The sequence below is a fragment of the Polistes dominula genome, unplaced genomic scaffold, assembly GCF_049000335.1.
Source record: "Polistes dominula isolate Pdom_NZ unplaced genomic scaffold, Pdom_raw_medaka contig_75, whole genome shotgun sequence".
NCBI lineage: Eukaryota > Metazoa > Arthropoda > Insecta > Hymenoptera > Vespidae > Polistes > Polistes dominula.
Window position 1 is genome coordinate 308,461 of NW_028301003.1, and position 11,879 is coordinate 320,339.

Consider the following 11,879-nt stretch of genomic DNA (forward strand, 5'->3'; position numbering starts at 1 on the left):
TTTCTTCTTCAGAGTCAGACAATGCGTTAAAAATTAAAATGAATATTAGAAGAATGTATCTTACGTATTCTTTTGTTGTATAAACAGGCAATTGTTTTTCCAAACAAACAACTCCTCGTGGCATTCAATTTATTAGAACAGTTGAACGAATACAGAAAAAAAATGAATTGTTTGAAATGAACAGTTTGAAATACAAAAATCACCACGGTTGTCAAATAAATCCAAAAATATTCTGCAGATATTGATTTTTTAAATCAGAATTCGTGACAACCATAAACGTAACCTTAGGTTTAGTATTCTCAAGCACGTTTGTGTTTTCACATATCATGAGATTGTTACGATATCTAAGAACGATGTGAACAAACCCTTTTAATGTATTTATTTCCTTACAAACCTTCTATACTTATTTCAAAACGTATGTAAGTGGGGATAAACAGAAGTGGGGAAAACAAAAGAACCTTAACCGTTTATTCTCATTTCACTTTCGTGCGTACCCAGTGAACGTCAAACATATTCTCTTAATAAATATTATTACCGCAAATAAAGTAATAGTGATCTATCAAATATATCGTTTTTCATAGAGAATATATCATCAGTGTCGAATACAGTAAAAGGATTTTAATGTTTTACGAAGTTTATTACAAGTATATCAAATTTCTTTAGTGAAATAAAAGATCGAACGAAGAGAAGACTCTTTTAAATAAATAATCTACTACTGTGATATAAATAATGAATGAAATGGATCCATCAGCTGCAGCAATAACACGAGGTATTTTACTTCTTCAAAAGTTCGATCCAAAAACTATGAACTTTCTTTTATGGCAAAACAACTTTGAGTTTATAGTTGAACTCGTCAAGATACCAGATAATAAAAAATCGTATTTTTTATTATGCAAAATTGAAACTGTTGCTTATGTAAAGATTCATAAAAAAGTTGCACCTGCCAATCCTTTCGATGTTCATTACGATGTGCTCATAGCATTGTTAGAAGAATTTTTCTCACCTTATCAAGGAAGCTTAGCGGCAAGGTTTCGTTTCGATATGCGAAATCAAATTTTAGGCGAATCCGTAAATCAATATGCCAAAGCTTTAAGGAAGATAGTTGATAAATGCTGTTACGGCATAAGATCAAGTATTTTTTTAATCATTCGATTCACAATTGGTGTTAAAAGCAATTCGATTCAACATAAATTATTACAAATACCACATATAACGTTCGATGCTGCAGTACATTTGGCTGAACGCATGGAATTTTATGAAAAACAATTTTACGAACCTAAAAGATTAGCTGCAATAAGTCCATTGCAAAAAGATCTTGATGACGAATTTGACTGTAATTAAAAGATTTCTGATTTACATATAAGCAAAAGAAGTTTTTCTAAGTAGCGACAAGTTTGTTTAACGAGAACTCATTCATAACGATACATTCGACACAATTTAAAAAAAAAAAAAAAAAAAAAGAAGCATACAAAAATGTACGATTTTATCTATAAAAAAAAAAAAAAAAGAAAGAAAATAATGCGTTATTGCGGTAATAAAAATGTAAAATTTTGAATGATATTTGAACACTTCTTTGTTTAATATTAAAGGAAAATAAATTTGAAATAAATTTTAAATGTTCGATAGACGAACATTACGTTTTATAAATTTACTACAAAAATAACAATTTGTATTTTCGACATTTTTCGACAAATTGACGTAGCAGATGGTCCTGCTTTACGTATTGTATATTAAATGCTAGTACTCGACGAAGTACTAATCAAAAAAAAACAAAAGAAAAATGCCTATTATAAAATATTTCGTAATGTCGAAGGAATAAAACATATTCGAAAATGTCAATGTCACAAAAAATGTCTCTTTAGTTTATAAACTAAACATGAATTTGTTAGAAAGACGATGAACAAAAGTAAAGCTTTACATATGTTAACTTTCGTTAAAGTTTAAATTCATAAGCAGTCCTTCATAAGCTATTTATACTGATCGATAATATTGATACTCAAAACAAGCATTAATGAAAGACGTCAAAGTACTGTTTATTACTTTTCTGTTTTCATAAACAGATAAGTAAGAATACAGATTTTATCAGCATCTGTAAAATGTCTAATTGTAAGGTTAACAGATAATTTTTGAAAAGTTTCATTTTTTAGATATATAATACTTTAGTTTGAAAATGTCTTTATTCTTATGTTTACTCCCCGATCAAACATTGCAATTTATATCTAAAAATAAGATACCTACATTACAATTGCATACAAAATTGCATACCTTTTAATCAATAACTCGTGATATAAATTGCAATGTCAATAAAATATATAAATGTATAAAATCTAAGCGTAGTGATTAAAGTTAGTAAATTTTCTACTCAAAGTATTAATGTTATAAAAAATGAAATTATACAAAAATTTTAACTGTAATCTGCATGGACTAATGGGTTATTGATATTTTCTCTATTCTTTCAGTTTCTTTGACTTTCTTAATCATATTAATTCTCAAATATCTAATTGCTTATTTCAATGAGTTCTTTAACATCAAAATTTCAAAAATAATATTCCTGTAAATCTTAGAAAAACTTTATTGAAACTTTTATTGAATTGACAACACAGATAGAGACTATAATAAATATTTTATATTAATGTAATCAAAAATTAGGATGAAAATTTTTTGAATAAACGAAAAGAAAAAAAATCAAATAGAATAAATAGCATGAATAACAAAAAATATCTACGTAAGAAAGTTAATATGTAAAGCATTGATACTTGCTATTTTGTATTAAAAAACAACGAGCGAAATACAATTGAATTTCATAATAGTTTATAAAACTGTTCGACGAGTACAATACTATTTGAAAAAAAAAATACAATTTAAAGTAAATTTGCTATTTAGGAACTTCAAATAGCTGTTATTAGTGTGAGTCGTCTTTTAACAACTATTTTGTATTTTAAGATTGATATTCAATAATTACTATATATGTAATTGCGAACATACAAATTTGCAATTTTACACGTTCTCGACGGGTCTACAATTACTGTATTGTCAAAATAATACCGGTGATTGAGCTCGTCGAGAACGTGTAAAATTATGTTGCGCTTATACATTATTATATAACAGTAAAATTACTTTATAATTTACATTTTTTTTATAATTTTTTATTATCTTATTTTGTGTAAGATACACATATTTTTTTATTATATATTTTGTTAGATTCTCATTGTGAGATCAATTTGATTTGAGTGATTATATACATTGTCTTATGTAATATTAATAATCTTTTTTCTCATGTAAAGACTGATTTAACTGCATTATTAAAAAATAAAAAAATAAAAACACGGTATCTACAAGTTTTCCGAATGAAATTATTTCCTGAATAAATTGTACAATAAAAGAAGTAAGGTGTCCAAACACCCGATAGAAGAAAAGCTTCTTATAAATAGCATTATTATTATTATTATTATTATTATTATTATTGGCATTAGAAACTTGAAAGTTCATTGCCGTAATTACCAAATCCCACCATTTTTCCCGTTTGTTCTGTTCTTTAATAAACGTCCAAATTTAAAATAAATAATAAACAGTTTATATATTAAACTTATAGTTAAATACACCATTACTCTTATTAAGGACAAATGTAGGGCGCTGTAAACCATCCTCTCTCTCCTCTCTTATCGCAGAACAATGAAGTTTACAATGTAAGTCGTCAGTATACATAAAACCTTTAAGATATTACAATAATTTCGGAATGTTGAATTCAGTTATATTTATAATTTCTTAAAACAGTTTTTAAAATTTATTCACATACTTTTATATAAACATCACAGATATCATACCAAATATAAAACGTTTACGCGTTGTATCGAAGAAAATAATTTCAAAATTACATTACGGAAAGTGTATTGCTGTTATTGGCAAAAAGAGAACAAAAATTTCGAACGAAGTAGTTTCAACAAAAATTATCTGTTTACTTAGAAAAAATATTAGACAGGAATTTCTATTTCGAAATAATGAACAATTTGGATTTATTACACGAAGATAATCTAATAAGTAGTTATAAAAATCGAGCTCTTACATTGATGCAAGATTATAAATTAAAAGAAAAGAAAGATTTTTCTGAATGGTTGAATAGGTTTGAATATGTAGCAGGTATTATCAATATACCAGCAGATAAAATAGTTGAATTTTTTAACTGCATGGTGGATAGTGATGTCCACACATGCGTCAAGAAGACTTATCCTAACGTTAACTTTTCTGAACATTCGTATGAAGTAATAACGGAACATTACTTTCTTGTTTTTTCTCTTCCCCATGAATTTGATTTGAACATAAAACGTTTTATTTCTCGGAAGCAATATGAAATTGAGTCAATACTAGAATATTATTATAATCTACTAAAACTACTTAATAAATGCTTTTGCCCAAGTAATTTCGAAGAAAAATTATGCGAAAAATTCATTAATGGACTCCGGGATGAAGATATAAGAAATCATTTAAAACAAAAACCTTGTTTATCATTCGATGGAACGGTAGTACAGGCAATGGAATTTTTTACAAATACTTTTCTATCCTATTATAAGGACCAAGCTCTTTTAAGGATTCATTGTTACAATGTAGGTGATTTTTGTGACTGGTTAAATAAATTTGAATATGTAGCTGATTCTATTAGGGTACCAGATAAAATGATGGTTGAATTGTTCAAGAATATGGTAGATAATAATGTCCATACGTATTTCAAGCAGATTAATCCTGATGTAGATTTCTCCGATTCATCCTACGAAAAAATAACAAAATTTTATCTTTGTACTTCTTCTAAATCTAATGAAACTGATTCGTATAGAAAACGTTTACAATGCCGAAATCAATATGAAGAAGAAACAATAGAAAAATATGCTGATAATTTAGAAAAAATATATAATAAATGTTATTATGAAGAACAATTAAAAGAAAATTTATGTCAACAATTTCGTAATGGAATACGGAATAATAAAATAAAAAAATTTTTAAGTAAATTTACCAAATTATCATTCTATGAGATGGTATCAAAGGCCGTTATATTTCAAGAAGTTGATGAAAGTAATAATAATACTCAAAGTGTTTCTTTAAAGATTAATAGATTCGAATCAGAGAAAGAATTGGATATTTGTGATTGGTTAAATAAATTCGAGTACTTAACCTTTGGAAAATCAAATGATGAAATGATTAAATTCTTCAATGAAGCAGTGGATAATAATGTTCATAAGCGGGTCAAAAGAAAATACTCTTCAGTCAAGTTCTCTGAATTTTCATACGAAAAAATAATAGACCATTACCTTCGGTTCTTTTCGCCTACAGATGAAATGTTTTTACACAGAAGACGTTTTTTTTGTCGAGATCAATATGCACAAGAAACGTTAAAGAATTATGCTTGTTCTTTACAGAAAATACATAGTAATTGTAATTATACATGTTACACAGATGAAAGATTATCCGACCAATTTGTTAGTGGAATTCGCGATAGTGATATAAAAAAACATTTAGAAATATTTCCTTACTTATCATTCAATGAAACGGTAGCAAAAGCCATCGAATTTGTAAAAGCTAATGAAATAAATAAATATGTAAACCAAGCTCTTTTATTGATGAACATATACAATGCTAAGGCCATTCCTTTTTCATACTGGTTTAGTAGATTTGAGTCTGTAGCAATTATGATCAAGGTACCAGAAAATAAAATGATTGCATTCTTTAATAAAATGGTGGATACTCATTTCCATACGTCTATCCAAAAGAAATTTCATTATGTAAATTTCTCTGAACTTTCATACGATAAAATACTAGAGTATTACATTCATTATATAACAAATGATCATCAAACTCGTTTTCATAATTATCGTTTTCGGAGTCGATTACAATATCAAGATGAAACGATAGAAAATTATTATCAATGCTTACGAAAAATATTTCATGAATCTTTAAATGAAGATATTGGAATATTACGTAAGCAATTTCTGAAAGGAATGCTCAATGATAAAATAAGATCCACTGTAGAGAAAATTCCTGGGAATAAATTCAACAAAATGGTAGGAACAGCGATTCATCTTGAAAAATTGCTTAAAGAAAACAAGGAATTTTAGAAGTAGAAAAGAATAGCTCAGAAAGATCCAACTTGCAATAAACCAAATAGAAATAATCGTGACTAATGAAGTGAAAGAAGATATGACCCACGTAACATAAAAAACATTCTAAAATCTTTCTAAAAAATTTCTTTAAAAGCTTTAAACCTTTAAAAATGTTTCTAAAAAATCTTTCCACAAGATGAAAATGACCGCTTGCAGAGACTTGCAAAAGATTACTATATCATTAAAATATTTTTGAAAAATATTTTTTGTCGAATCTTTTATGAATCTTTTTAAAAATATTTTAGAATGACGTCTGCAAAGTTTTTGAACGATTTTTTAGAAATATTTTACGAAACTTTCGCTGAAATATTTCAAAACTTATCGTGTTATGTGGAATAGTATAGATGGGAATCATGCGAAGGAAGCTATTCTGAAATCTTGGACGGAAAATCTTGAATATTTTAACAAAAGGAGGACTATTGCAACGCGATATAAAGAGGATGATATAATTGCAATTGTGGATAAAGGAAGGGCCTTTTGGTCCTGCATAGGGACAGAGGTTAGCTGCGTATAAATTGTATAAGCACTCGCGGACAGCTGACTTGGAATTGGCCCTCCTGTTCAGGGGTTGGACGTTTATGATTACATTAATATAACATATTTATTTATCCTGTATATTGTAATTAGTAGGGGCTCCAATAAAGATCGTTTTACAGTTTAACGTATAAAATTATAATAGTGTTATAATATAAAAGAATTTTATGAGACAATGATTTGAAAAAATTTAAACTAAATATATATTATTTTTTGTTTATACGATTCGTTAATTAAATTCAGAACATATTAACAGACATGCAAAATCATCTAATAAAAAATTGTAAAAAAAAAAAATAAAATAGCTGAATTGGATTTTGTAATTTTGATCAATAAAAACTTATTTTGTTGAAACAAGAAACAAGAGAGTATTTCAAAGTTTTACCAAAATTGCATTTCTGAATTAATTTCAAAGCAATAAGTAACTAAATCTTTATGTTAATAAAGTCATCAAAATAAGCAACAACATATTAAAAGAAAACTACAAGAATAAAAGTTCAAATTATATTTATTGATCTATTAACTATTCGTTTATAATACATTTGGAGTTTTTAGATTTTTTTTCTTTTTTTTTAAACATTTATATTTCAAATAGAAGATTTTAAAGCCTTAAGTATCTCCCTACGATCTTATATTGATATGTTTTATTTATTATAGGTTATAATTAGTCTCATTAAAAGTTAAAAAATTACATGTAATTTGAAAAGTTTAATTTTTGTCTTGAAAAAAAAATTTATCTTATTAAAAGATATAATCTTATTTAAAGATATATATATCGAGTAAAATAAGAAGAAACTGATTGGTGTCTTTCTTTAGTCCTTGATTTCAAGTATCAATATAATACAGCACTATAAATAGCTCATGAAATATTGTCTACAAATTGAAACGTTGATGTTCAAAATTTTGTTTAAAGTTTTGTTTATCTCTTTTCTCTTTTCAAATCTTCTAAAATATCATTTCACGCTTTTATTTTTGTATATTATTGCATCGAGTACTACTTATCCTTGAAAAATCTAAGCCAGACCATCTCCTACGTCAATCCCTGTAAAAATATCTAAAACAAAAAATTGCAATAATATCAATTAATTATAAAAATTTTATTTTGCTTATAGAAGATTCTATTGTTTTTGTTTTTTTCATATTTTAATTAACTTACTTTCTTCTTCATAAAATATATGATTTTACAAATATTGATTATTAAAGTTCTTCCAAAATTTGTGCCAATGTCTCATTTTAAAATCTGTTTAACCTTATCTTAGTACTGGTCAGATGTTCTTCTAGATCCTTAATATTGTTCTCAAGAAATTCTATGATGTTGACCATATTTATTGCTACGATCAACATTAAATTTCACATTTGTAGCAATTTGCTTTTAGCTCGATTGATTCCTTCAGTCCAATAACGAATCAATCGTGTAAGATTGAGGTTGTGTCATAATTTAAATTGCTAATCGATGAAGGAGTATCAGATCTAGAAAGTCAACCAAATATTCAAAGCAATTTAGCCATTTAAGAAAAACCATCATATTTGGATCAAACTTCCTAAAGCAAATAATTTTATTGAGATTCACATCTTTACAACTTTTTTGTATGCTCCTTTTTTTTTTTTAACTCTGATTTAAGAATAGAGGAAATGTGCTCTGTCAGATTATATTCAACAATATCCACTAGTAATAAAATAAAAACTTCTTTAGCTTTATGAAACATGCTATAATTATGTTGTGTTTTTTTAATTAATTGACTTTTCTCGTAAAATACATGATTTTATAAGAACTGACTTTGTTGAAATTCTTTTTAAATTTTTCTTCTATATCTTATTTCATAATCTATTCAAGGTTCTCGCAATTTTTATCAACTTTTTCTTCAATCTTGTCATTTTGATTCTCACGATATTCTACATCCTCTGCCAATAGTATTGCAACATCCAATGTTAAATTGTTTATTTCTAACAATACATTTTCAGCTCGTTCACTATTTAAACCAGAGATGAATCGATCGAGTAAAATTGAGCTTTCGTCGCAATTGTAATCACATTTTTTAATTAACTTGATTAAAGTTTCGGCATAATGTCTTACTGACTCACCACATATTTGATATCGTAATTTAAAACGTCGCCTTGCCGCATACTTTCCAAGATAGGGTGAAAAAAAAGTTTGTAATACAGTTTTAATCATATTATATGGAAGTTGTTGAATTGTATAAGGAACTAATTTTGTCTGAATGAAAGTAAGCGTATTATCTTCAATCATATTTAATAAAGTAGAAGACATTAAATCCTCTGTTATATGTAAATAATCGACTAAATATTCAAAACAATTTAGCCATACATTCAAATCCATAAAATCTGAATCATACTTTTGAAGAAAATTAGACATTAAGTGTGACATTTTCTCAATTTTTTTGTTTTTTTTCTATTGGGCTTTACACATCATATTTTAAGAAAAAAATACGAATATATTTTATATTTTATAAGCAAGAGTATAGATGTGAATTAGTAAAAAGTCTTTGTTCGGTCTTCTTCTCTTTGTTGTTCACTTTAACCAATGACACTTCACTTCAAGAAATTTATTTTTTTTTCTAAATATCTTTTAAAGAAAGATTCTTCTTTGTTTTGTAAATTAGATGAAGAATGGTTTTATGCAAGATGAGATGATAATAAAATTAACCGTTCGGAAGTTCCGATCAGTGTCTCGATTGTTTGATGAACGTTTATCAACTATCTAATGAAACTTTATTATTGACTAACATTATAAGAAAAGTTATACAGTGAAAGTATAAGTCAAGTCCTTGTTACAGAAATCAATATGATTGTTAATAAACATAATAAGCAAACAAAACGTCTAATATTACGAATTTAGATTTTAATCAAAAATAACGGATATAGTTTTGTCGTTGTTTATTGCTCGCTTTACATTAATATCATGTTTTTGTAAACATAAATAAATCTTTAACGTATTCTACTTGCTTAGTACACATTTAGTTCCTTAATATTTAGATGGGCATAAGTTTCATTAGATTAAGAATGTTCATTTTAATATTTAAAGTAAAATTGATTCCCTGTAATAAATTTTATTATTACTTCCGACCTAAAAGCGATTTCCATTTAAAGCTCAATTTCTTTTTAAACAAATTAGTCCCTTTTAAGGAAATTGATTTATTTTTGATTGTTCATTTATTGACTACTCAGAAAGCTCCGCTTTCCATGGCTCCCTTTACAAAGTAAAAGGAGTGAACGATCATCGGTGATCAAAATCTTGAAATTTCAATCAAGATCTTGAATCGTCCTCACGCTCAAGAAAGGGAACTACAACTCGTCATCGTAGTTGCAACGTCTCAGCTTTACGCTAAACAGTTGTGAAGATATACTACAGAAATGATCCTGTGAAGTATGATCTTAACTTAACCGTGATTTTTTAAGCCTTATATACAATTCGAAGTATAGTATTACTTACGAGAAACGGTAAATGGTATCTGCCATCTAGTGTCTAATACAAAGAACTAACTGATTTTCTTACCCGTTCGAGACCACTTGCATAGAGTGCGTGCAATCATAATAATGAACTATTATTAGTTATTATTTTGAGTAAAATATTCGACGAGATAAGATTTTGTTTCTATGAATAGTATCTTTAAACAAAAAAAAAAAAAAAATTTGAGATTGGTTTTAATGCTAATAAAGAAAAAACAAAACAAATTTTGTTTGGATTATCGAAATCTACATTTTTATAATTAGATTAGATACTTTCATAATTATGGGCACACATATATGATAGGATAATGATTTAAGAGATGATTAATTAAGCATATTGTCTTTTATTTTTCGAACAATTTATTAACAAAAAATTATATACGACATAATCAAACTTTAAGATTTTTTTTTTTATTAAAACAATGAATTATTTTTTTCAATTTAAAACAAACGAAATAATTGAAGAGATTTCTTAATATTTTAATACGTTTTTTCTTTTTGTATTTGCATATCGCTTTAGTAAAAATAATTTTATTTAATTTCTTTTGTAAGGAAAAATCCTAATTTTATTATTAAACTAATAAAATCCTTATGTGATAAGTAAATCATCTAAAATACACAAGGTTAATTGTTGAGGTTAGGTAAAGCTAAGCAACCCAAAGAAGCAAACAAAAAATAAAGAATAAATCATCCATTTAGAACCTTTCATGAGTCCTTGATTCAAATATCAATATCATTGAGCATTATAAATAGCTTATCAAATATTACGAATGTGAACGTTAATATCAAAGCAGGATCATTTGATACGACAATCCTTACAAAAATACTTGAAATAAAATCTTTTTTTTCTCCATTGAATTATACAAAATATACACACACACACACACAAACAAAGAGATCAATTTTCATTTTTATCTTTCGAAGATTTACAATTAATACAGATTTTTTGTTTTGTTCTTTTAACATTAACAAAGACTTTCAAATAAATAACGTCCAGAATTGAAATTTTAAATTACCTCGATAACGTACCGAAGCTTTTTTTTTTTTTTTATAAATAAACAACGTTATTTATTCCCTTTTACTTCTTCTTCTTCTTCTTCCTCTTCTTCTTCTTCTTTTAGATCTCTGAAGAAATTCTATGCGCTCGGCCAAATTTACCGCTTCATCAAATGTTATTATATTTTCCATTTGTAATAATTGACTTTGAGCTTGTTTATTTCTGAGACCAATCGTGAATCGATTAATTAAGTTAACGCTTGCCTTAGAACCATAATTGCATTTGGCAATTAAATTTGTTAAAACGTTGGCATAATGTTCTATGGACTCGCCTTCCATTTGATCACGCCAATCGAAACGAAACCTTGCCGCAAATTGATCTTCAAAGTTTGAAAATAATTTCTCCAATGTAGACATAAGTGTATCGTATGATAGATTTGAAATGTTGATATTACCAATTTTATTTTTAATTGTTCTAATAACAGAAGATTCTAACATATCTAATAAGAATAAATTTTTTGAATCGTCTGATATTTTGAGTAATTCAACTAAATACTCAAAGCTATTTTGCCATACAAGAAAAATCATGCATTCCGGATTGAACTTTGTCAAAATTTGAGGGCCTAGAAATTGAAATGTTATCTGTTCTTCCTCTGAGCACATTTTATAAACAAATAAGATCTTTCTATATTTTATATCACGTTAATAAATGATCAGAATGAAGGTTTGATC

General features: G+C 26.7%; 1 protein-coding gene and 1 non-coding gene across 3 annotated transcripts; both read right to left on the minus strand.

Moving 5' to 3' along the window:
- Window positions 1–7,335: 7,335 nt before the first annotated feature.
- On the minus strand, window positions 7,336–9,483 carry LOC149032096 (uncharacterized). 2 transcript variants are annotated; one of them, XM_089173935.1, is made up of 3 exons: window positions 8,766–9,483; window positions 7,840–8,153; window positions 7,336–7,737 (listed from the first exon to the last, which is right to left on the minus strand). In XM_089173935.1, exons 1-2 carry the CDS (start codon window positions 9,067–9,069, stop codon window positions 8,122–8,124), a joined length of 336 nt encoding a protein of 111 aa, XP_089030061.1. In that variant the 5' UTR covers window positions 9,070–9,483; the 3' UTR covers window positions 7,336–7,737; window positions 7,840–8,121. The 2 variants fall into 2 exon arrangements, with proteins under 2 accessions (XP_089030061.1, XP_089030060.1); XM_089173934.1 differs by having other exon boundaries at window positions 7,840–9,483.
- A 377-nt stretch (window positions 9,484–9,860) lies between these two features.
- On the minus strand, window positions 9,861–10,078 carry LOC149032097 (small nucleolar RNA U3). Its single transcript, XR_016177061.1, has one exon. It is a non-coding gene; the product is annotated as a small nucleolar RNA U3 (small nucleolar RNA).
- Between the last annotated feature and the right edge of the window lie 1,801 nt (window positions 10,079–11,879).